This window comes from Chrysochloris asiatica, unplaced genomic scaffold, assembly GCF_000296735.1.
Source record: "Chrysochloris asiatica unplaced genomic scaffold, ChrAsi1.0 scaffold00257, whole genome shotgun sequence".
NCBI classification, from domain to species: Eukaryota; Metazoa; Chordata; class Mammalia; order Afrosoricida; family Chrysochloridae; genus Chrysochloris; species Chrysochloris asiatica.
Genome location: NW_006408775.1, coordinates 1,071,902 through 1,097,275, shown reverse-complemented (window position 1 = coordinate 1,097,275; position 25,374 = coordinate 1,071,902). Strand labels below are relative to the sequence as shown.

Below are 25,374 nucleotides of genomic sequence, written 5' to 3'. Positions count from 1 at the left end.
TGAAGTGGTTTTACTCTTTCCCATGGGGTCACTGCATGCCAACCAGCTCCCCGCGTTTACTGCTGGCAGAGAGGAAGGTGACTGACTTTTGTAGACAGGTGTACCATGTGTTGGTGGCAGGTCTCTTTATTGTACTTTGTAGATGTGACCTTTTTACAAATGGAAGGTTTGTGGTCACCCTGCAATGAGCAAATCTATCAGCACCATCAGCAAGCACGCGCTTGCTTCGTGTCTCTCCTCGTTTTGGTCGTTTGCACAATATTCCAGACTTTTTCATGTTACACACTTCACAGATGACGGTCTAGGGCCAATGTTTCTCTTGAGTGCACTTTCTCAAGATTCTTGCCTTAGCAATGGTCTGGGACCAAACCTACGGCTTCATCTTGTCCCTATAGCCTGGCTGCGATCTCTGACTGGCTCCAGGAGGTTTTTTGTTTTGTTTCGTTGATCCTTTGAGATAATCTTCATGGATGGTCAGGTAAGTAATGGACAAAGATAGCTTTGTTTCTTCCTCCCCAATCTCTGTGCCTTACTTTTGTCTAATTGTGTCCACTGGGACTCCCAGGACAGTGTTGGACAGGGCTGATGACAGGGGTCATTCTTGTCTTGCTTTTGCTCTTGGGGGAAAGCAGTGTATTTCTCACCCTTAAGTGTGATGTTAGCTGTGGGGTTTTTGTACGTACTCTGTATCAGCTTGGAAGAAAAATCCCTGTTTCTAGGTTGCTGAGTGGTTTTCTCATGAGTGGGTGCTGGCGTGTTTCTGCACCTGTGGTGGTCCTGTGTTTTGCTTCCTGAAACCAGAACCCCAAGCCTGTTTCCATCAAGTCAGCTCTGCTCGGGCAACCCCGTGTGCTACAGAATGGAATCGAGGCCGTAGGGCTTTCTTGGCTGCATCTTTTTGGAGGCAGGTTGCCAGCCCTTTCTTCCACTGATCCTGATCGCTGGGTTGGAACTGCCAACCCTCTGGTTAGTGATGGTGGTAGAGTGCCTCGAGGAGTCTGTTCCGACTCATAGAAGCCCTGTGTAGGGTTTCTGAGGCTGTAATTCTCCATGGGAGCAGAAAGCCTCATCTTTCTCCTGAGGAGCGACTGGTAGATTTCAGCTGCTGCCCTGGAGGTTAGGAGCCCAGCTCCCAATCCACTATGATACCTGGGCTTTAAATTCAGATTGTTTGCACCACCCAGGGGCTGTCTCTCTCTCTCTCTCTCTCACACACACCTTTACGTACCTGCATGTTCACTCTCAAGCAGGCAAAAGCAGAATGGTGAACTTGACGTTTGTTCAATAATCACTGTGTGTGCTCTCTGGAAAATTCTAGAACATCCTCTGGGGGACTCGGTGGGGGTAAATGAAGGTGTCTGTACTGGTTGTGCTAAGCCAGGTGTGCCAGGCAGAGTTGGCACCATAGGCGGAAGGGTCTAGAAGCATGGCTCAAGGCTGTGATTTGTATTTCATTTTCTTTTTTTAAAAAGATGAATTTAGTAGTACAATCGTAATTTAAAAAAATACTTTGTTGTGGCTTGGATGACAGTTTACAGAGCGAATTTGCTTCTCCACGGTTGGTCTACAATCTGTTTCATGGCATTGGCTTGCAGTCTTCTCAGCGCCGCTGCGTGGCAGTCTGCCCACTTCCTCTCTGGAGGCCCGTTTCTCTCCTGTCTGCTGAGCTTTGTTTTGGGGAAAATGTTGCCCTTTATTCTCATTCCCTTGATTGGTTCCAGGGGCTCCTCACAGGTTGGTGTCTTCGCTCAGCTCTGAAAGGTGATCCCCGGGGTGGGCTCATTCTTGGGGATTCCTCCGGTCGTTTTATCAGACCAGTGTCTGCTCTTTTTTGTGATGTTTTCATTTTGTTCACATTTTCTTCTTTCTCTGTCCAGGACTCTCTATGGAGATTTCTGTCAGAATGGACATTAGGGGTCTCGGGTGGTGGACACTGAGTTCCAGTGGTCCATTAGTCCTCTGGACTCATTTTTCCTTGAGTCCCTCTCGTTTTCTTCGCTTTGTTTTGCTCCTGATACAGCAAGAATAATAGTTATTATCTCAGCTGTCCACTCATGTATCTCGTTTCTCGGAGTCATGTTCTGTTCAGAGATCCTGTGCTGTAAAATGCACATGAAATGAGACTCAGTTCTGACTTCAGGAGACTTTAAATTTGCTTTTGTTGGTTGGCACATCAGCACATACCCTAAGGGGGTGATTAAGAAGGGGCAATGGTTGGGTCAACACTGGGCTGAAAGGGGTCAGGAGGGTGTGTTCCTGGAGGTGGGGGAGTCAGATTCTCGGTGCTTTGGAGCCAGTCCTCCAGGCTAGTGCAAATGTCCATCACCCTGAGTGAAAAGACCCTGGGTCCAGCCATGGAATGGACAGTTGCATGTATTCACTTTGAAGCCCCAGCTGTATACCAGGTATGGTGTTACCCAGCATCCTTCAGCAAAGTTTACGTGGAAATGTGGACTTTGCTTTTGATTCATACCATAGTAGAAGATCCATGTGCATGTCTCTGAGGGGTGAGCAAGGACAGGCAGGACTTACAGGTCAAAGGACAAGGAGCAGGAAAGCAGCAGCGCCCCCTCAAGAGACCACCTCATGGTCCGGAACCCAATGATCACTGCTCTCTGAGGAGCTGTTTCCAGCCACGCCCCCATCTCTTGTTTTCCCATTTCTAGATCTACAAATCGTCAAAATGCAACGACATGCGCCAAACCGGCTCCTGTCCCCGGGGCCCCTTCTGTGCCTTCGCACATGTTGAAAGTAAGTCTGTGGTACTGGCCGGGACCCTTGCTTGCTGCCATCTGTATACTGAGTAGACCTAGTTTTTTAGGACCAGGGAGCAAAGGGGAGGGGAGTTGAGACTTCTGTTTGAGTAGTTGGAGAGGGAGCCATCTCTGGCCACGTGGAGCCCCCAGGAGTCCTGGGTTCTGCGGCTAGGCTCTGGCTGGACCGTGGGGACCACTACCTGCACAGCCACCTCCCTGCCTCCTGGGTGGACGGCCCTGTCCACCTCTGAGAGGGACAGGGACAGTGATGGGTTTTTCTCATTTCCCGTGTTCATCTGTTACTGTGACACGGGGCTGTTGGCGGTGTTACCACACTGCATACACCAACTCAATAATAAGGGGCTGGTTTTGATGACCAAATACTGGGTCCTACCAACTTCCAGAGGGGAATGCACCTGCTCCCCCCTCTCGCCCAGACTCAGGCATCGGTGGGAAAAGCACACAGGTGCCCCTTCCCCCACTGAACGACTCTGAGTTTGAGCTTCAGCATTGGTGAGGATAATGGCAAATTCAAACACATTTATTTCTGTTGTTGAGACTGCACAGCAAAACATAAAGCCGCTCTGCAGCGGTGACATTCTTCAAGTCTGTAAGCATGTCCCCCACCTTTTCCCAGTTGCTCCTCCCTTAAGATGACCTCACTGACCCCTAAGGTTCGCATCAGCTTTCAAGTTGCTGTTGTCAAATTCACCCCGTCCGAAGTGGTTGTTGTTGTTGTTAAGTGCCGTGGAGTTGGTACCGACCCATAACGACCCTGTACAGGGTTTCCGAGGCTGTGAATCTTCACGGGAGCAGAAAGCCTCATCTTTCTCCTGCGGAGCAGCTGGTAGTTTCGAACTGCTGACCTTGCAGTTCACAGCCTGATTCGTAACCACTACGCTACCAGAGCCCCTTCTCTGAAGAGTTAGATGGGATTGAATTGCTGTAGTGCTGTAGGATAAGCACTGAGCTGCTAACCTCAGGGTTGGCAGTTCAAACCTAACTGCTCTCAGAAACCTGATGTTGTTGTTGTTAAGTGCTATTGAGTCAGTTCTGGCTCATAGCGACCCTGTATAGGGTTTCCAAGGAGCGACTGGTGGGTTTGAACTGCTGACCTTTCTGTTAGCACCACCCCAGGACTTCAGAAATCCTATACAGAGTCGCTGTGAGTTAGAACCAACAGAGTTCTTAACAAAAGAATGCTCGAGGCTGCCTTTTTTGTTTTTAATTAGTTAAGCTAAACTGTTGGCAAACTAAAGGTTTACTTATTTTATAAAAACTCTAACTGGGGATAGTGGTATTCTTACTCACAGGAAGAGTTTGTTTTTTAGCCTTACAGACTCAGAAGAACCTAAGGGAGGCCTTGCTCAGGAAGTGTGGTCCTGGTGGTATAGGTGTCCTTGTCGTCTCATTGCTTAGAAGAGTCCACACAGCCCGTGTTGGCCGCACTGCCTGGCATGGCGGGGTTTCCCTGTACTCACCGTTCACCGCACCCCTCATTTCTTGGCAGAGAGCATCGGACTCTCCAGCGACTGGGGCTGCCGCGATCCGAACGCCACCAGCAATCCCACAGCCGACAGTGGACCACTGGGAAACGTACGTGGAGCAATCTGAGGAGGAAGCGGGTGGTCGGTTACCCCTGATGTTCACATTCTCATCAAACAGGAGGAGTGCACATGGGTGGGTGATGCTGCTGGAGGGAGGCAGCCTGCCTGGCAGAGTTGGTGGCTCCTTCTAGAACGTTCTGCAAGAGTGCTGGCCGTGACTCCGCCCAGACCAGCAGTCCCTGAGAGCCAGGGAGTTCCTGGGACCAGTACCAGGGTGGGAGCCCCCCACTGCTTTTCCCAAAGGTAAACCTTTCTCTTGCAGGCAAAGCGGAGAGACTCGCCCGCGGAAGGTGGCCAGAAAGCCAGTGATCCCAGCAGCAAGCAGGTAAAGAAAGACCCTGCTACCAGACAACTCCAGCCTTCCTCCTCATCATCTTGGCTCAAGTCTGCTCCTGGTGGTCGGGTGAAGATCCACTGGGAGTAGAACCGAGCTTTCCTCAGACCTCAAACTATTCAGCCTCCATGTCCTCTGGGTTTTGGTGTTTCCTGGTTCAGTATTTGCAGCACACCCTGCCTCTTACTGTTCGCTCACCAAGGTGGCGTGGGCACTGGTTCTGTGTGGCTTCACCAGCCACATCTTTGCTCAGGGCTCCCTGTCTAGGCCACCTGCACACATTAAAGCTCTTTATATCGGGAGGAGAGTGGCCAGGTGTGGGACTGAGGGCTCAGGTGGGCTCCTGGGTGTAAGGAGGTCGGAGGGGCCAGGAGAGCCTGGGGTGGGGGGGCTAAGGAGTGTGAGGGGTGAGGAAAAGCGGGCTTGGGAAGCAAGGTAATTATCATTCTGCTGCACCCCTAGTGTGGCACAGTGCTGTGACCCCACACTCCCAGACATTGCCTAAGCATGACTGCCCACACTGTCCACGCTAGCTGACCCAGCATCCTGTCAGTTTCCTCAGTTATTTTGAGAAACGTTTTCTCCCCTCTGGACTTAGGAGCTCCCCTTGCGTTTCTTCCCAACTATAAAAAAGCAGCGGAAATTCTGGGCACTTCTGGGGCCTCTGGGGGCCTCTGTTTTGGGGAGGCAGCAGCTCTTCACTCTTCTTGTCGAGGCGCTGGCTCGTTGTCCTCATACCTTGTCTGCGGTGTTTCTTTTTCACTTCCTCAGTCCCTGGTTGTAGGATAAGCCCAGGACTGCTAACCAACTGCAAGGTTGGCGGTTTGAACCCCGCAGCCTCGCCTCACAAACCCTATAATGGGTCATTATGACTCGGAACCCACTCAGCGGCACTTAACAACAAGTGGGCCAAACCTCTCCTTCTCTTCTCAGTTTCCTGACATATGGCAGCATCAATGGACTCAAGTAGTGAGGTGGGCCCAGGATCGGGCAGTGTTTCCTTCTGCTGTGCATAAGGTCGCTATGAGTGGGTACTGACTTGATGGCCCCTAACAACAACAACAACAAAATCCAAGGGTACCTCCCTTTGAATTTTTGTCCCAAGGTAGCTGTAGTAACAAGGAGCTGTGATGTTACAGTGGCTCATTGGCTCTTAATGGAGAAGTCAGCTGTGCAAACCACCAGCTGCTCCCGTGACCAGTAACGGCCTTGGAAACCCTCCACGGCCAGTTCTGCTCTGCCTTGTAGGGTCTCTGTGAGTCGACATTGATTCAGCAACAGGGGGTCAGGGTCTAATATTCCACTGTCTGAATGTGCCACGTTTGTTTCTCCCTCACCCATTGGATGGCTTCCCCCTTTCTGGCTGTAGTCTGTACCCACTTTTGAAAAACCATCCTTTGTGGGAAACTCCTTCGCATCGTCATTAAAGAAACTTCACCGCCCTTCAGTGTATCTGGGGGAGCTGCCTTCCTTCCTACCAGTCCCATGTAGGTTCCAGGAAGCCAGGTCCCCATGTCCTGGTATGAGTCAGCGTGGTGGCCTCACTGTCCTTGCTCACCTGCCACGTCTATGTTTGGACAGAACCACCTCACCGTACTCGCCATGGTCCGCCCGCTCACCTCTGCGGCCCGGTCCGGGGCCTCCTCGCCAACAGTGTTGTCTGCCCTGGATGCCCGAGCCCTCCTGCTGGACCCCATAAGTAACACGGTCGAGTCAGTCCTCGGTGAGTTCCTTTCCCCTCTCCTCTTCGTCTCTGCCGGCATTTTCTGAGCATCTGCGGAGTCATTGCATTTGGAGCTGCTGTTTGTGTGTGGGTTGTTAAGTATTGTTGACGCAGTTCTGACTCATAGTAACCCTGCATGGGGCTTTCGAAGAGCACCTGGTGGGTTTGAACCGCCAGCCTTGGCAGTTGGTTAGCAGTCCAGTCTGTTTGGAACACACTTGGAATGTGTGTCTGGTGGAAAAGACAGATGTGCATTTCCACATGAAATCATGAAATCCTGGGCCCACAGAGCCTGACTTTGGGGACAGTTGAGACAGAAAAATAGGTGGAACCAGAGGGTACCTGAGGGTCAGTGGCAATGTGGGAGGGTGTGAAGGGGAGTGGGGAAGAGGCTGGAAGGTCACACTTGTAGGGGTGGGGTGGGAGCCACTGAGGGTTTGGGGACTGGTGCTGACATGCTTGGAACCAGGCTTGGGGAGAGCAGTCTTGGCCTGGATGGAGAAGTTGGGCACAAAGCAGGCTCCTATGAGGGGCAGGATGTGGAGCTGGATGGAGCTGGCAGGGTCAGGCATTGTGGCAGGGGCTCGGCGAGGGGCTGTAACACATCCTGAAGTCTACAGAGACCAGAGCCACGCTGACCCAAGCCTGTCTGCCCTGACGGAGGGGCAGTTCCGGTGGGTAGTTCTTCTCCAAGTTAGACTTGGTGGCACTGAGAGGTCATTGAGGCTGCTGAGGGTGAGGGCCGGGCAGCAGAAGGGGTATGTCCTTAACCTGGAGCCTGAAGGGGCAAAGTAGGTAGGCCGTGCCCATGACGTCATCTGTGCAGCGATAAATACTAACAGCCTGTGGACCCTTGCAGCATGGTCTCAGCTACCCTTTAGACCTCAAGTCAGGGGACATGAGACCTGACGCAGAAACTTCTGGAGCAGGGAGCAGCCTCTGGAGGCTCCGGGACAGCCCTGTTGTCAGCAGACAGTGACCCCCAGGGCCTTTCTTCCAGAGCAGACTTCTGTGTGCGGGCACCATTTCTGTGGCTTTCAGAGGTTCCTAAAGGTGCCCTGGTGGCGTGGTGGGTTCATTGTTGGCTGCTCACCACCATAAGGTCGGTGGTCGGAACCCAGCAGGCAGGAGCTAGCTCCTCTGGAGAAAGATGAGGCTATCTGCTCCCGTAAAGATTGACAGTCTCGGAGACCGTATCGGGCAGTTCTAGTCTGCCCTGCAGGGCTGCGCTGACTCAGAATCCACTGGACATCACCAATTTCCATTTGGATATGGTTTCAATGCTTTGACATTTGTCAAAGTGTCACTATACAGAACTCTGGGGACCCATGTGTACCCGGGGTACCCTTCATGGTGGACTGACATCTTCTCTGGCAGCTTAAAGCCCTGTGTCCACCTCCTTGTATCCACCTCCTTTATCAGTGCGTGTAGGTATGTATAGGGGTTCTCAGGAGCAGGGACAGACGCAGTCAGAACGTGTCCCAGATAGGGAGTTTTCCACAAAGGATGGTTTTTCCAAAGTGAGTGTGACAAACAAGCACTGTGGTAAGCACAGATCCACACACCTGACTTCCAGAATGACCTCACTGACCTTCAGTGTGGTTACCCCTGCCTGTGTGTGATCCTGACTTCCTGCGTCTGGTCAGTGAGAGGGAAATGACCACAGAAATATTTCCTCTAGGATTTTGCCTTCAAGGGCAGGTTTCTAAAATTCTGCGTACGTTTTCAGCGGTATTGGTGTACGTTTATTGGTATTTTAACCGAAATTAAGATCAGTGAATTTTAATTTCAACGTGAGAGTGAGGGAGGGAGGGCGAAACCCGTTTGTTTCTCTAGGTCTAGCTAATGGACGGAGCTGGTTCTGATTTGAAACTGCCCACCTGTGAGTCTTACAGCTCCAGGTAATAGGCCTTGCCAAGCCCTCACACAAATACACCTGTTCCTTCTGAAATGTGAGAGGGCAGGTGAGCTGCAGGTGAGAGGGAATGGCTTGGAACGCAGCCTTAGCCTTAGCCTGCCCTTGGTAGGGGTGCGTGGCCTTCCCTGGCCCTGGTGGGTATGGTGCGTTTCTGTAGCTGGCCCGGGGATAGGAACGGTCCTTGTTGAGCCCGGGGCCTACGCAGCCTCTGATTCGCCCAGGTCTGAGCCACAGTTCCTTTTTTAAGTTGTCAGACTCCAAGAGTCTGAGCGCCGCTCCCTGACGCAGGGTTTGTCGCAGGGGGCGGGGCCAGGCGTACGAGTCCGTGCCTGGGACGGATCTGAGTGAGCTGTGGGCGGGACTTGACGCTTGGTCGTAGGGGGGCGGGGCCGGAACGCACTGTGTGGTGTCAGGGAGCCTTGCAGGGCGGAGGCGGGTCTCCTTGACGCGACGTCCAGGTTTGGGGCGGGGCCAAACCAGGGGCGCGTGCGTCCTGGGGCGGAGCCGGCAGTGGGGCGGAGCCGAGAGGGTTTGAATCAGCGGCGGCGGCGCGGAGCGGCGGACGGTGAGTCAGCAGCTAGCAGGCCTGCTCTGCGGTCCCAGGTGTGCTGCATGCAAGCGGGCGCGGGAGGACCGCCAGGTGCTGCGCCCTGAGTGGGCTCCAATGTGGTGAGGTCGTCCGGATGCGTTTAGAGGCTGCAGAGCTTGATACACGCCGACCCCCTTAAGTAGCCCGCTCCTTTACGTGCCTTTCCGAGTCTGGGCTTCAGCCTTTGGCTGCACCCTGACCCTGTCCGCGCTCCCCAGCCTTCTCCAGCAGTCTAGCACCGGGCACTCCCCACCCGTCACCGACTTCCAGGACTCCTGACCCCCAGGCCCGCGCTAGAGGGACACTGATGGCTGTTCTCCATCCAGGACCCCTTGGTGGGATGGGCCTCGCTCTTCCGTGGGTTTCTCACCATCGGAATTGGGGGCAGATCCCGGGGGCTTGGGTCTTGAGGCGGCTGTCCCCATTGCCCTGTTCGTGTGTCCCCTGAGCCCGGGGCAGGGACAACTCCTTTCTCACGCTTGCTGGACTGCCAACCTTCAGTTTACATAACCGGTCACCCAGTTCCTGGCTCCAATTGCCCCTGAAGGCAGTCACTGAAGGAGGTTTGACTTAGGAGGGGGCAGTGAGGTTATACAGCCACAGTAGGGGTCCCCACTGGATGCTCTGGGGAGTGGACAATGGGACCTTTCCCAGGGCCTCTTCCTGAGCGTGGCCAATGCAGTCTCTCCTGGGCCCTCAACTCTGCTCCAGGTAACCCTGTGGGTTCCGTGCAGGCTTCCAATTCATGTTGTCTTCAGGCAATTTGGGCCTGAAGGATGCTGTGGCTGGTGGGATCAGGGCTTGTGTCCTGTGCCCTGGGGGCCGATTGGAGGGTTGATGCCCTCAGTGCTGAGTCAGATGGCCCAGGGTGAGAGTAGATGCAGGGCTAGGTGTCCCCGAGCTCCTGGGAGGAGGTTGAGAGGGAACAGGAGGGGGGCAGACTTTAATGGAACGGAACGTCAAGGATACCACGCCCCCCCTCCCCATGGCCAGAGTGGGAATGCCCAGTTTTGGGGGCAGCACCTGGCTCCCCCTGAGCATCTGTGGTGCTGAGAACAGTAGTATAGCCTTGCTTGGTACCCCGGGCTGGGGAATGTGGAGGGGAGCATCCCAGGAGCACAGGGAGTCTGTGCCGCCGCTGCTGCTCTGGAGCGGGTGCTGCGGGTCTGAGGCCCTTCTAGTCAAAGGCTTCTTTTGGGGAAGGTCCTGTTCACAGCCAGGTGAAGTCAGTGGCCACCAGCCCCATCATTCTGACAAATGTTGAGAAAGTTAAAGATACCAGAATCCCAGAACGGATAGGTCAAGGTGGAGACAACCTGTCGGTATTGCCATGGTGCGCCCCCCCCCCCAGTGGGTATCTGGGGGAAGACAACCTCCTAGGAGGCCAACAGCCCTGGCAGGACAACATGCATGGGCCTCCCTGCTGGCCTGAGGGTGATGGCTGTTTTGTTTGACAGGTTCGGCTTTAGATCTCCATTTTAGTGACATAAATATCGCATCTCTAGACAAAGACCTGGAAGACCAGAACAGCGAACCTGGGCTAGCAAGTAAGACTCTGATGTCATTGTCTCTTTCCCATGGGGCACTGAAGGCACGGTCTCTGTCTTCAGTCCCCTAGCCCTTAGTCTCGACCTTGTTGGCCTGTGTGACCAGTTAGCTGACATCCTGTCCCCTCCCTGGTTTTAGTGTGAGTCAGAAGATCTGTCTTGTTGAACAGCCCATCCCTGTTTCACGACAGCATCTTATAAAGATGAGCACACACTGAGTCAGCTCCTAGCAGCAACAGGGCAGAGCAGAAGGATCCACAGGCCTCCCCAGGTTGGAAGCCTTTGTGGAAGCAAACTTTCTCACCTGCTCCCACGGAGTGGCTGGTGGGTTTGAACTGCTGACGTTTCTGTTAGTGCCCCCAGCCTTCAACTTCTTTCATACTCTGATTTTAAAAGAACCCTGAAAACCGAAATCCAAACACACGGTCACCATCTCAGTGCTGATTCAGTGACCCTCTTTCACGTCTCTGAGGTGGTAAAGCTTTCTGGGAGCAGAAAGCCACCTTTTTCTCCTGCATAGTGTCTGGCGGATTTGAACTACTGACCTTGTGGTTAGCAGCCCTGCCTGTAACCCACTAGCCACGTGGCTGGTTTGGGGGGGTGTGGTGGCAGTGTGTGGGGACTACGCCTGTCTCACTGATAGCCCCTCCCCTTCAGGTCACGGGCTGCTCGGGGACTCAGCACCAGTCGCCATCCCAGGCCCCCTGACGCGTTCGTCATCCCTGCTCTCATCCTCATCACTGTCCACCTCCCCGCTCAGCTCGCTCTCCCAGTCTCTGTCGGGGCCTCTGGTCTCTTCGGCCATGACGCCCCCCCAGCAGCCCCCACCAACCCCGAAGTCAGAGCCTGGAGGCCTGGGTTCCTCAGCTTCCACCAGCTCCTTAGGTGAGCCAGTTAGTGGGGGCAGGGGGCAGGGGGTGGAAGGAGGTGCGCACATCATGGTGTTTGATGGTTGAGTAAACTGAGGCATAGAGAGATCACCTGAGCACCATCAGGGGTGGGCCTCCACAGTGAGCCTCCCCCTTCCTCACAGCGTGTGCCCCATTAAGACCAGCTGGGCACCGCTGCAGGTTCAGGGTAGTTAAGTAAATGATTTAACCATCCGTTTGTGTTTGTGTGTGGCTGCCTCTCCCACCAGCAGCTCCCAGACGACTTGGGGCTGGGGGTGGGTGACGCATAGATGCCAGACTGCCCTGTGTTCTTTTGAGGTTCTTTCTCGGGTTATATCAGAGAATAGTATCTTTTCACATTTATTGTTTAAAACGGTTCATTTGTAAAAACGTCTCCTCTAACGTTTGATGCTGTGGGTAGATGTGGGTAAGGCTCTTTGAGGTACTGGGACCCAGGGGGGGTCCCAAGACTATGGCGATTCCTGACCTAATAAGACCTTGAGGTGCTGAGCCCATCTCCTGTCACCCTACAGGTTTAAACGGCGTCCCCGGGAGCATCTGGGACTTTGTTTCCGGCAGCTTCTCCCCCAGCCCCTCCCCGATCCTGAGCGTCGGGCCTGCGGCCACCTCCACCGGAAGCCCAGGCGCTGCAGAGCTAGTGCGCGTGCGTCGGCAGCTGGACGAGGCTAAGCGCAGAATCCGGCAGTGGGAGGAGTCCTGGCAGCAGGTGAAGCAGGTGAGTGGGGGCGTAGTGAGGATTTGGGGGGCGGGCGCAATACTCACGCTCTACCCCAGAGTTCCGTCTCCCCTGCGCCCACAGGCCTGTGACGCCTGGCAGCGCGAGGCCCGCGAGGCCCAGGAGCGCGCTAGGGCTGCGGATAGTGACAGGCAGGCGGCGCTACAGCGCAAGGAGGAGGCAGAGGCACGCTGCCGGCAACTGCGAGAGGAGCTGGAGGGCCTAGGGCTGGCGGCTGCGCTCCCTGCGCTGCGGAGCTGTGGGGACCTGGACACCACGCCATTGCCTACGCTGCATTCCCTGCAGAGCCGCCTCCGCCTGGGCCTGGAGGCGGTGGATGGGGTGAGTCAGGGACGGAATGATGTCAGTCAGTCACCTATTGGGGAATGGCACAAACCTGCAGTGAGCAGATTGCTCCCTAGCCCCATTGGCAGCGTATGGGGGTGTGTGTGCCGCTTTCCAGACCCCCACATGGTGCGTCCTCTTCCCCTCACTGGCTCTGGGTACCAAGGCAGGCCCTGAAGCATGCATACCGCGATGGCCAGAGATTAGACGGCTCGGGAAGTGCTGCCAACCCCTACCCCACCCACCCTCTTGCCTGCTGACTTGGCCTCACCTACCAGCCACTGCACGCCCTTAGCCACCCCACCCTACCCCACCCACCCTCTTGCCTGCTGACTTGGCCTCACCTACCAGCCACTGCACGCCCTTAGCCCTGTCTGGGTAGCTGCTGGGGCTTTGAGGCCACCTTGCCAACAGCACCTCACTCTGCAGGTCATCGTCCAGCTGCAGGCAAAGCAGTGCCTGGCATGTCGGGAGCAGGCCCGCAACGGCGTCTCGCAGCCCTGCCCACACCGCGTTCTCTGTGAGCCATGTGCTGCCAGCGCACCTCCCTGCCCCTACTGCAATGGGCAGCCAGTGCCATGGTGACTGCAGCCTGCGGGGCATGCCCCATCTCCGGGAGACCAAGGACATCAGACTGGGACCGTGAGCATGCCGACCCTGGACGTGGTACCCCTGCCTATCACATCAATGGTTTTCATGGTGGTTCCCCCAAAGCCACTAGATGTTCCAGCAGTTGGGCTCTGTCTGAGGTCTGAAGCGCCTTCTTGTGGCTGCCACTGCACACGTGGGGTGTCGGCAAGCGTTTGTGTTTGACACGTGGTTGGCTGGATGCGTAGGAATCCGATTCTCATAAAAGCACTTTGTAAACCCAGGAGTTTAGCTAGATGTTAAAAATTGCTATAAGCTGCTTTCTAGGTTTATGGTTTGTTTTTTAATATGCCATAATAATGAAGCTTTCTCTGTGTACTGTGAACTTAGAAATATTTCATATCAGTTTACTGTTAATTCATAGCCTGGTGGATATATTGAATTTCATACTCAGATTAGTATTTATCAAATGGGCATCTGTCTTGTAGTCAGAAGTGCTAGGGCTTGTAGTTTTCAAATCAAGTGCAGATTGAATGTACATGCAGAGGGTGATTCTTGGAGGACATGTGTATGTTTAGCTGTGTGCTGGATTTTATGGAAGGACTTATTCCTGAGCTTGCAGCAGGTGGTGTTTGTGCCCAGCATGTGACATGGCCTTGTGACAGCTGTTTAATGCAATTACGTGAGCTGTGGCCCTTTTCTCCAAGAGCACGTGCCTTGCACAAGACTTCAGCCGTTGGCTGTGTGCTCTTCCTTGAGGATCAAGGCCGTTGGATCCTAACAGGACACTTGGAGCCAGAGGGACCCTGTGCTTGTGGTTTAGGTTGGGAAGCAGATGAGTCTGGTTGTGAGCTGCTCGACCCGTCACTGGGGCTTTGCAGCTGTGTGGAGAGGCCCCTGGAATGAGGGCGTGTGGCCCCGTGCTTCTAGAGCAGAGAAGGGACCTGGCCCGCTGAGGCTTTGGAGCTGAGCCAGGGAGGGGGATTTCGGCCTTCTCCAGTCCCTAGAGATCTGGAAGAAGCGCAAGCTGTTTCCTGGGTTGTCTTCAACTCTCAGAGTCTGCCCAGAGTGGCGGATGCAGGTGCATGCCCCCGGGGCCGGGAGTAATGGCGGTACATCTCTGTCCGCCTCCGGCTTTGCCAAAGACTTTTAATAGCATTTTTTAATGTGCAGAGTAACTAGAAAAGAATTTTTATCAGTGACCAAATTAGAATGTATTTAATATAGGAAGAAGTCTAAAAAATCTTTTCTAATATGAACCTTGCAGATTGTCGAGGCCAGGACCTTCTGGGGCCAGCTGCCCGCAGCAGAAGACTTGGTTTCCACTTGCTTTGCACAGTAGTGAATGATGGCTTAGCTCAGTACGTAGAAATGATGCCTGCTTTGTGCCATTGTTACCACGGTTTAAAATCCTTTATTTTTATGGATATTTATGCACTTGTTGCTCATTTTAGACCTGGGGTCTTTTCTGGGATAACAGGATAGTGTTTAGTATTTCTAGCTAGACATTTTCAAATTCTACAACAGTGAAGCAAGTAAGCTGTAGGTCTGTATAAGCTACTCTCTTGTCTAGTCAGTTCCATCTGGGAGTTGGCCTTCGTTCAGGGCTGAGGCTCAAGGGCTGACTTTCTAATGAGGTGGGTGTCTCTATTGTGTCTGGGGGCGGGTGGGGGGAAGTTCTGTGAGGGAGACAGAGCCTGCCCAGATGGGTCCTCCAGGGCGCACCGTTAGGGACAGCAATGTTGTTCTTGTGGGCAGGGCTTCTGAGCATGGCAGCTAGGAAGGTGTTGGCACTTGCCCTGTGGGGTCACCTCCCCCACAACCCTAAGGCTCAGCAGGGGTGGGGGGCAGGAGATCCCCGGTTGCCCATGACGAGCTGTGTTAATTATGGAGGCTCCCCACCCAATGTGTATGAGTATTTACATGTTATTTTATTTGAACGCACTCTACGTAACCTGGACGGTAGTATTTATAATGCAGAGTCATCTACTCCCAGTGAGTTGTTTAAAATTGTTAACCTGGTTTAGGTTTTTTACATGATAATATTTCTGTGACAGTTTTCAAAAGCCCGGAGTTTTTTTTATCATTTTGGGATTCATTAAAACCTTGGGCTCTCTGTCCTGTGCAGTCCCTGGGAATGGTGGCAGAGACGGCGTGGGCCTTGGCTGTAGTGTTTGTCCTTGTGTGGTCTGCCCCACGTGGCCCCCTTGGCCTTGTCACAGTGTGTTCCTGTGCAGGTCCAGATCACCACGCAGCTGCGGGGGGGTCCCTGCGGAAGTACCGGCCTGAGGTCGCGGAGCAGCCCCAGCAGCAGGTAGGACGTGCAGGGAGGCCCCTGCCCCCTGGGTGAGGCCACGCTGAGCCAGCAGCCCCTGGAGCCTGGTCACCTCCTTGGCCAGCTCTCTATGTGCCTAGGGAGCAGCGGGAAGTCAGTGCCTCCTGAAGGAGGGCTGCATGTCTACTCTCACCCCCAGGGAAGGCCCAGAGCCCCCTACCTGACTGCAGCTCTCCAGGGTCTCGAACACAGGACCCCGTGAAACCCCTTCCTGCCGAGTGGGGTCACTGTCCTCTGGGGCCCTCAAGTAGCCAGCCTCCTCAAAGAGTGTCTGCAGCCGCTTCACGTGGCCCTGGGGGTGGGATGATGGGGGTGGGTGGGAGCGCCAGGTTGAGGGGTCCTGCAGGGGGTGCCTGCCCCTACCCTACTCACCTGGGCCGTGATGAGTTCATCTGCCAGGTCCTGCTCTACCTGATCCCACCGTTGTTGTAGGGCCACAGGCAGGACCGGGTACACTGTGGGCGGGCGGCCAAGAGGTAGGTGAGGCTCAGTGGGGCTCCCATGGCCCACACAGGGTCCCCCCCAGCCCCAGTTCCCACCTAGCATGGCATGGGGGTGGCAGACGAGCGGAGTCTCAAACGTCAGTGAGTATACGCAGGTGCTGGGCTCCGACACCTGGGCCAGTCTGTTGCTCTTCCCACAAGTGAGCTCCACCTGGGGGCGGAGATGTGGACCGCCGGCAGCTGGAGTCCCAGCAGCCCCCTGGTCCCATGCCAAGAGGCCTCACCTTGGTCTGCCGGCTCCGGGGGCCGCACGAGTCTCCATCACGCATCCACATGCCCGTAAAGGTGGAATTGACTATCTCCCACTCGTGCCAGATGCTGGAGTGGAGGGAGGGATTCAGGTTTGGCCCCAACAACCGAGGGGCCCACCCAGGTTGGGGGGTGGCATGTGGACTAAAGGCCTCACCCCAGGATCCCACTGTAGGCGTTCCAACGGAAGGTCTGCTCATGCTGGGTAACATTGTGGAAGGGACAGAACTCGTACTTGTACCTGGGGGTGCACAGAATTGTCAGCGGGGTCCCCAGGGCCACTCACGCCACCCACCCCACACTCACGTGGACTCCACGAGGCTGAAGCATGTGCCAGAGAGTCTGAGCAGGTGGCTGGGCCCTGTGGGGAGAGGACACTGTGAGGCTGATGGGCACTGAGACCCTTGGCAAAGGCCTGGGCCATCCCCCGAGGTGGAAGGTGGCTTCTGTGCCCAGCCCAGTGAACCCGCCTCTGCACCAGTACATGCGATTGAGACGGAGACTGGATGCAGAGCAGCCCAGCCGGGGCACCCCCGGGGGCGGGATGGATCACAGATTCTCATTGGGGCTGCTGCTCTCCTCACGCACTGGACTGGGTCCCCCATTCTTTCGAGGACACTCCTTTCTCTCTGTCCCCTCCTGAAAGGCCCCCTGTCCCCATTCTCTAGCTTTCCACTGGCTGGTGTGGCCACCTCTCACACCTGGATCCATGCCCTTCTCTCTGTCTCCCCCACCCCCATGGCCATCTAAGAAATCAGTTCCTGCCCTGGGCGTGGCCACCTGGATGAGGCCTGGAGATGCAGACACCGCCGAACACACGTTCTCTCCAACCACACAATGCAGTCCTACTGCCATCAAGTCATTCCAACTCGTGGCCACCGCGCACCCCACAGCAGATGCAGGCTGTACGACGTAAGGAAGGAGAATGCAAGGCCTTTTTTTCCGTGAAGCTACTTGGGTGGATGTGAACTGCCAACCTTCAGATTGTAAGTGAATGTTAAAAGTGCACAAACACGTAGAAACGAAATAACATGCTCTTAGACAACCAAGGAGTCTCAGGAAATCAGAAAGTACTGAGCGAAACTTAAAGGTCATACAAGCTTAGGCCATGCAGCCAGGCCTCTAGGGTGACCAGAATCCCAGGGAGAGCGGCACTCCTTAGACCAGGCCACCATAGACTGAAGACCAAAGCGTAGCATGTGGCCAGGGAGCATGCCCAGAAGGCAGGAAGAAGGGACACCAGGAAGACAGGACAAATGGTAGGATTGCATGAGTCTAAACGGCATGGATTAGATTACTAAATGGAAAACCGTTCTGCTGTGTACACTTCCCCCAATTCGTCATAAGAAGAAAGACAAAAAGGATGCCAGAAAAGCAGTGCTCAGAGGGAAATTTACAGCTGCAACTACCGCCATTAAAGCAGGAGAATGACCAGAAGTCCGCAATCGACTGTACAATGTGAGGAACTCAACAGAGAACAAGCCAGACGAGATCAGGGCGGAGATAGATGAAACTACAGAAGTAGACTCAATGAAATTAGAAGTTGATTTCTGTAAAGATCAGTAATCCCAGCAAGCCTTTAATTAGACTAATAAACAAAGAGAAAAGATGCAAATATCTAAAATGAAAAGCCAAACTGGGGACATCCCAGAAACGTAAAAGGTCCGCGAGAGAGCAGACTGTGATCCGCGGTGCACAGCACCACTCAGCTCATCTACATCACACAGACAGGTTTCTAGACACAAGCTTTCTACATTGGCTCCGGAAGAACCAGAAGATGGCAACAACTCCCCCCACACACACACACACCAAGTGCCACCTCCCATGGCCACAAGGTTTAGACCGGAAGAGATGGCCTCCGCGCCTCCTAAAAAAGCAGAGAGAGCATTTCCTACCTCATTCTATTAGAGTAATAACCCAAACCAACCCCACTGCCCGTTAAGTGGATTCCAACTCACCGAGCCTCACAGCAATAGGGCTTCTGAGGTTGTAAGTCTTTGTGGGAGCAGACCGCCTCCCCATCTTTCTCCTGCAGATCTGCTAGTGAGTTTCAGCTGCTGACCCTATGATGAGCAACCCACAGCATCGCCAGGGCTCCATATGCTATGAGACTGCTATTACTCTGATGCCAAAACCGGACAAAGTCGACACAGGGTAACTACACACCCATAACAAGACACGAGGCAGCTGCTTTTAAGAAAAAGCTTATGGGAAAGGAAAGTGCAATGAAAGGTAAGGGAATTTTCCCCACACACTTTTCGATATCCCCTTGTACTATAGCTGTAGACCTGTGAACGCATGCGTCACCAGGTGGGATTGCAGGAGGGTCCCACATGAGAAACTCAGTGTAATTTACCACATTGGTAGTGATCAGACAGACACTAGGAACAGAGGAGAAACAGAATACAAACAGTGTGCCTTCCTCCAGAACAAGGAACAGAAGGGCAGGAAGAAGTAAAACTATTCTGTAGGTGACATGATCTTCTCTAGAGAAGACCCCAGAGAATCCATGTGAAAGCAACCAGATCTAATGATACAAGGTAACCCCCCAAAAATAAGGTGTTTATGTACATTACATTATATATCAGAAACGATCATTATGAAAAGGAAGTCAGGGAGACAGTTTCATTTACAGTAATAGTGTAGTGGTTATGGATTGGGCTGCGAACCTTAAGGTCAGCAGTTCGAAACTACCAGCTGCCCTGCACGAGAAAGATGAGGCTTTCTGCTCCCGTAAAGATTTTACAGCCTCTGAAACCCTGTACAGGGTCACTATGGGTCAGAACCAACTCGACGGCACTTAACAACTAGTATAAGATACCGAGAAATAAATTTAACTAGAACATCATTTTAAAACAGAGACACACTAAAAGCTGCAAGACCTCACTGAAAGAAATGAAAACAGAATCTAAAGGAGCTCTGGTTGCATAGCGGTTATGAATCGGGCTGCAAGCCCCAAGGTCAGCAGTTCGAAACTATCAGCTGTTCCATGGGAGAAAGATGAGGCTTTCTGCTCCCGTAAAAGATTTACAGCCTCGGAAACCCTGTTCAGGGTCTCTTGAGTCGGAACCAACTCCATGGCACACCAATTAACCAAATAAATGGATGGCCATTCCATGTCCAGAGGTCAAAACACTGTCTCAGTAACAACAACCGATCCATAGGTTTAAGGCAGCATCCACCGACATTCAAATAGCTTTCTCTGCAGAAATGGAAAATCAATTACCAATCCTCATAATATGGAACCAAAGTAATTTTGAAAAAGAAGATTTACACTACTGATCTCAAACATATTAACTACAAAGCTCCAACAAACAGAACAGTATGACCAGTGGAATCTGACTGAGTCCAGAAAGAAACCCACACTTCTAAGGTCAAAACGAGTCCACTTACTGCAAAGGGCAGTGGTTCAAACCCATCAGCAACTCCTTGGAAACCCTATACGGGATCGCTGTGAGTCAGAACCCACTTGATGCCTCTTAACAACAAAGGTTAAGTGATTGTTTGCTCAGAGTGCTAAGACTCTCCAGCTGGAGAACAAGCTTTTAATGCTGCAGGTTGTGGTTGTGTAAGGCGACCTGGCTACCAGTCAGGAGGAAACTCAGATGCCTGGAAACAAGGAGTCCAGGTGGTCAATGGGTCAGGTGGACAGCAGTGTCCACGGCCCTAAGACCACAGAACGCAAGGGTGCCCCATTGCTGCTATTGCAGGATGGCGTGGGAGGAAATGGGGAACAAAACCCCAAATCATAAACAAGGCCCAAGTTTACTGGCCACCCTCAGGTCTGGAACTGAACTCTCTCTTGAGGCTCGTCTCTCAGCCAGGCGTAGGTATGTAGGGACAACCTGAGGAGAAACGCACCCACCGGATCACTCAGGATCAGACAGGCAGCATTTACCCAAGAACTCCATTCCAAAGGGTGGGCGTGGAGGAGGGCTGGGGGCTGTGATTTGTTGAAGGCAAAACTGATGATCTGTGCTGTCAGCCTTCACCGAATCCACAGTCAAACACTGAATAACTCACTCACGTTGGCAACAGAAGTTCCACAAACAAAATCTCAGCCTGGACGCAGACCTCAGTTTGCCGATAAACAGAAATACGAATCAGCAATCCACAAGGTCAGCAGTTCAAAACCACCAGCTGTTCCGCAGGAGAAAGATGAGGCTATCTACTCCCGTAAAGATTTACAGCCTCGGAAACCCTGTACAGGGTCGCTATGGGTCGGAACCGACTCGACGGCACTTAACAACATATATAAAACTTAAAGCCATAAAATTTTAGCAGAAAACTTTTAGGTAATGCCTTTGAGGCCTAGCTTTGAACAAAAAGGCTTTTAGATATGATACTGTGAGCAGAACAGAAAAGACAAAATCCGTAAAAAGGCCATCATCAAAATCAAACACTTGTGGCCAACAACAAGAGAGAGACAACCTAGAGGTGGGCAGCTGCACTGGAGACGGTCTAACAGCCAGCTCCCAGAAAGGAAGGGCTCCATGCTTGAGTTAGAATTGACTCAAGCATAAAGAATTCTTGCAAAACAGCCTAATCCCAAAACAGCCTAAGGACTTGAAATACAATCAGCCAACAAGCACACCAAAAGATGCTCAGACTCATCGTTAAAGTGCCATCGAGTCAATTCTGACCCACAGCAACCGTCTAGGGTTTCCAAGGAGCAAATGGTGAGCTTGAACCACCGACCTTGTAGTTCAAACGGCTTTGCAGGACTCCTACAGAAAACTAAACGAAGCGGACCCAGCTGGTAGTCCTGGACGTTCACTGAGCTTCAGCTGAAGGGGCAGAAGGGTGGACTGGACGCTTATTAGGGAGGAAAGCAACAGCCAATGGAGACGACTCCCCGGTGCCCAGCGCCTCCACAGCCTGACCTTTTGAAGCAGCTTTCTGCACAGGACAGTGGCTTGTGGGTGCAGACATCTACAGAGATAAAAGGGGCAATTTCTTGTTCCTACACTCCTCCCCTGGTGACCAGAGAGGCGTGGCCAGCCCCCACCCATGTACATCATCATCAAAATGTCCACTCTTCCTGCGATTGAGCTGGGAGCCCCACCAAAGGGAGTCAGGTGAGGCCTGCTCCAAACCTGCAAAGCCAGCTATGGCCAGCTCTTGATTAGCATCAACTCTTGCCCCCAGTTGCCCTCTGGGGCAGAAAGACCTTGAGCCCAGCCTCTTTAGGGTCTGCACAAACTATGGGATCGGAGCAGAGAACACCTAGGCCTCTAGAAACTCTGGCGGGTGGGGCCCCAGAGTTTCTCTTTCCACTGGGGGATCGATCTACCCTGGTTGTTTATTTGTTTATTCTTTCTTCTCTGTTTTTCTCCTTCTTTTGTTGATTTCTCTTTACTGTTCTCTGGTTTCTCTCTTTACTCAGCCTTGTCTCTAATTAGCGTACTGGTTGTGAATTGGACCCGTGAACCTTAAGGTCAGCAGTTCAAAACTACCAGCTGTTCTGTGGGACAAAGATGAGGCTTTCTGCTCCTGTAAAGATTTACAGCCTCAGAAACCCTGTACTGGGTCCCTAAGAGTTGGAATCAACTCCACAGCACATACCCACCACCCTCTCTAATTGGGAGCTCTGGTGTGGCACTGTGGGTTAATACGCTGGGTGGCAAAGTCGGTTTTTCTTTCTCTTTTTTTGTCTTCTGTGTTTTTAAAAACAATTACTGCCTCTACCTCTTTGTTCTGTTTTTGGTTATTGTACTTTTTATCTAGCTAGGCCTGTTTTTTTTCTCCTTTACTAGTTACCTTTTTTTGCTATCATTTGCTTGGTTTTTTTTTTCCTCTTGTGTGTGTTTTCTTGTCTTTCCTCACCCGACTGGGGTAACAACCACGCCCATACAACCCAACCCAGTCTGTACAGCCCAAACCACAGTGCAAAAGCAACAACACAACCAAGCGGTCCTAACCTGAGCTGCCCAAACACTTCCAATCTCAGTTTACACTTACCAAGAGACAGCCTAAGAACATACCAACATACATCAACTGACTACAAATACAGAGGCACCACAATGTCTTGTTAACAGCAGACAATTTCTGTTCACATGAAGAAACAAGACAGTGGCTCAAACAAGTGACCAAGAAGCAGAGCGAGAAAAAACATTTTTGAGGGAAAAAAGGCATTGGAACTCCCTGAAAAAATAATTCAAGAGAAAGATATTTAAATGACTTCAGATGATTGACAGAAAGGTCGAAGGAAACGGAAGAATTCAGAAACAATCACACAAAATCGATAAAAAGGTTTGGAAACAATACAAATCCTGTAAATAAAAACCTAGGTGATTAACCCTAAGATTTCAGAGATGGACAATATGCTGAAAGGAGAAGATCTGAAGCAAAGGAAGCCCCAATTAGTGAGCTTGAAGAACAGTCTATACCAGTATGCTAGAAGAACAATCAGAAAAAGAAGGGAGACCCCAGAGTGCCATAGAGTCATTAGGGGCAGCATGAGGAGGGCATGGATGACTGGAATTCTGAACTGGAAGGGAAAAAGCAAAGCACAGAAAAAGAGAGAGTTGCTGTAAGAAAATTTCTCCAACAGCATGAAAGATGAGAAGATAAGCAAACAAGAAGGTGAACCAACCTTCCATAGGATAGATCCCAAAAGGAAATCATCAAGTCGTTTCATAATCAAACTTTCCAAAGTCAAAGATAAAGGGAAGATCCTTGAAAAACAGAAAGTTCCCTACAAAGGAGAACCCATCAGACTAAACTCTGATTTCTCAGCAGAAACCATGAAAACAGGAAGGCAATGGGATGATGACACATACAAAACCCTATACCCAGCAAAGCTGTCCCTCCAATACAAAGGCAAAATTAGGGTCTTTCCCGATAAACCGAAATTAAAGGAATTTGTCATGACCAGACCAACTTTACAAAAAATACTCAAGGGTGTTGTTTGTACTGAGAACCAACAAGAGCAGAGGACAACCTGAGACTGACATCCATGATAACACCACCCTGAACTCCATCCAGATACCGACGTATTTACAGTAAAATAAACCAACGCTAGACTGCAAAGCCATTTGAACTGCAAGGTCGGCAGTTCAAGCTCACCAGCTGTTTCTGGGAAACCCTACTAGGGTTGCTATGGGTCGGAATCGACTCGATGCCACTTACCACCACCAACAGTAAAACAGAACTACAAGATGGAAACTATGAACCCAGGAGACCAATTTCTAGTGAAGTGCGCATACTGTAGACGCAGGACTCCCAAATGCTGGGAAGTCATGGCAACTCTGAGACAATACAGCCTTTTTAAACAGGGTAAAAGTTCATCAGTTAGAGGGTGACCTCAAAGAAAATTAAACACCTACACAACACAACAGGAAAACCATAAAGATTTAGTGTCCATTAAAACTAGCAATGAAAAAAATCACCAAACGTAAAATCAAAATGATACAGAACAAAGCAACCAGTCATACCACAAAGCAGCACACAGCAAAAAGACAGCAATTAATTCATACCTATCGATAATTACACGGAACATCAATGGACCATTAAATGCACCAGTCAAGAGACAGAAAGTATCAGAATGAATGGATAAGAAAACTGGACCCTTCAATATGCTGTTTACAAGAGATACACTTTTTTACAAAGACAAAAAATAGACTTAAAAAAAATCCAAGGACAGGTAAAATATATCAAGCTAACTAATTGAGGGGCTGCTTGTGAGGAGCTGAAACTAACTCCATGGAACTATTTACAACGTTAGTAGGAGATTTTAATACTTACACGCAGCAAAGTCACAGAACAACTAAACAAACACAATCAACCAGCTTGACTCCTAGACTTGCAAACAGTCCATCCAACACTGCCCACAATATACATTCTTTTCTAGCGCGCACACACGTGACCACGTTAGGCCACAGAGCAAGCAAACCTCAATACATTTTTTTAAAAAACTGCAATTCTACAAAGCACCTTTTCAAATCACAGTACTATAAAGTTAGAAATCAACGACATATCAAGGGGGTAAAATTCAAGTACAGGGAACGGGAACAAGGCCCTGCTTCAGGGCCACCGTGTTCTCGTGTCCAGTCGGTTCTGAGTCAGCAGCCCTGGGGAGTAGGGTTCCACGCAGTGGCTGCTGGGTTTGAACCACCAAACTTGTAGTTTAGCAGTGCAATGCCTACATCCTACAGGACCACACCAGGACTCCATTGGGTAACAGAAGGGAAAAAAAGGAAAATTTAAAAAATTAGAAAACACAATTTAACAAAACCTTTGGGACACAGCAAAAGCAGTGCTGAGAGGGTAATGCTCCCTAAAAATGCAAGTCCTGAAAGAGCCCAAATCAACCCATCAATACACCACCTCCCACAGTCTCAGCAAAGTATGCCTGCTGACCCCAGAACAACAAAACGGCAGAGCAGAAATACATGAAATAAAATCAAACAAACACAGACAGGAGCAACAAGACAAGCCGGAGTCGGTACTTCAAAAGGATCAATCAAATTGAAAAGCCAGCAGCAAGTCTAACAAAAGAAAAGAAGACTATGAAACCTGTGTTCCAAGTAATTAGAAAAGCTAGAAGAAACAAACACATCTTTAGAAAACATGACGCAACCTAAGCTAACACAGACAGAAGTAGGAAACGAACAGATTTATGACAAAAGATGAAATTGATCCCGTCATTAAAAAACTCCCAATAAGAAAAAATCCAGGCCCAGCTAGCTTTACTACTATATGTTGAGCTGATACTAATTCTATTCAAATTATTCCAGAACATAGAAAGAGATGGAAAACTCCCAAATACATTGTATGAAGCGAGCATGACCCTTCATACTAAAACCAAAGACATCACTCAAAAATAGAACGAGAAAACATACGTGCACACATTATTGACAAAATCCTAGCCAGAGTGCCAGGGTTGTTTTTTACCATAAATTCCTCTTTCTGTATGCTGAGCTAATAATCCAACAAGATGGATTATATGAGGAAGAACGTGGCACCAGAATTGGGGGAAGACTCGTTAACAACCTGAGACATGAAGATGATACAACCTTGTTTGCTGAAATGATGACTTAAAATACTTACTGATGGACATCAAAGACCACAGCCTTTGGTATGGGTTGCACCTCAGTGTAAAGAAAATTAAAAATTCTCACCACTTGAGTAATAAATAACATCATGAAAAATGGAGAAAAGACTGAAGTCGTCAAAGACTTCATTTTGCTTGGATCCACCATCAACACTCATGGAAGTTGTTAAATGCCTTTGAGTCGGTTCTGACCTCTAGC

The 25,374-nt window shown here is 51.3% G+C and overlaps 2 protein-coding genes across 2 annotated transcripts in view; one reads left to right on the top strand and one right to left on the bottom strand.

The window, feature by feature from the left end:
• The window catches only part of UNKL (unkempt family zinc finger-like), a 44,372-nt gene extending 30,186 nt beyond the window's left edge, over positions 1-14,186 (top strand). Inside the window, exons 7-16 of the mRNA XM_006873941.1 lie at positions 2,667-2,751; positions 4,267-4,352; positions 4,626-4,688; positions 6,279-6,420; positions 10,385-10,474; positions 11,132-11,359; positions 11,898-12,100; positions 12,185-12,288; positions 12,871-13,018; positions 14,034-14,186. Of these exons, the coding sequence (XP_006874003.1) occupies positions 2,667-2,751; positions 4,267-4,352; positions 4,626-4,688; positions 6,279-6,420; positions 10,385-10,474; positions 11,132-11,359; positions 11,898-12,100; positions 12,185-12,288; positions 12,871-13,018; positions 14,034-14,186 (1,302 nt within the window). The remainder of the gene's footprint in view (positions 1-2,666; positions 2,752-4,266; positions 4,353-4,625; positions 4,689-6,278; positions 6,421-10,384; positions 10,475-11,131; positions 11,360-11,897; positions 12,101-12,184; positions 12,289-12,870; positions 13,019-14,033) is intronic.
• A 1,063-nt stretch (positions 14,187-15,249) lies between these two features.
• GNPTG (N-acetylglucosamine-1-phosphate transferase, gamma subunit) overlaps positions 15,250-25,374 on the bottom strand; it is a 22,834-nt gene continuing 12,709 nt past the window's right edge. The window contains exons 4-10 of the mRNA XM_006873940.1: positions 16,427-16,481; positions 16,278-16,361; positions 16,096-16,189; positions 15,908-16,022; positions 15,741-15,823; positions 15,529-15,660; positions 15,250-15,444 (exon numbers count right to left, since the gene is read on the bottom strand). Of these exons, the coding sequence (XP_006874002.1) occupies positions 15,250-15,444; positions 15,529-15,660; positions 15,741-15,823; positions 15,908-16,022; positions 16,096-16,189; positions 16,278-16,361; positions 16,427-16,481 (758 nt within the window). The remainder of the gene's footprint in view (positions 15,445-15,528; positions 15,661-15,740; positions 15,824-15,907; positions 16,023-16,095; positions 16,190-16,277; positions 16,362-16,426; positions 16,482-25,374) is intronic.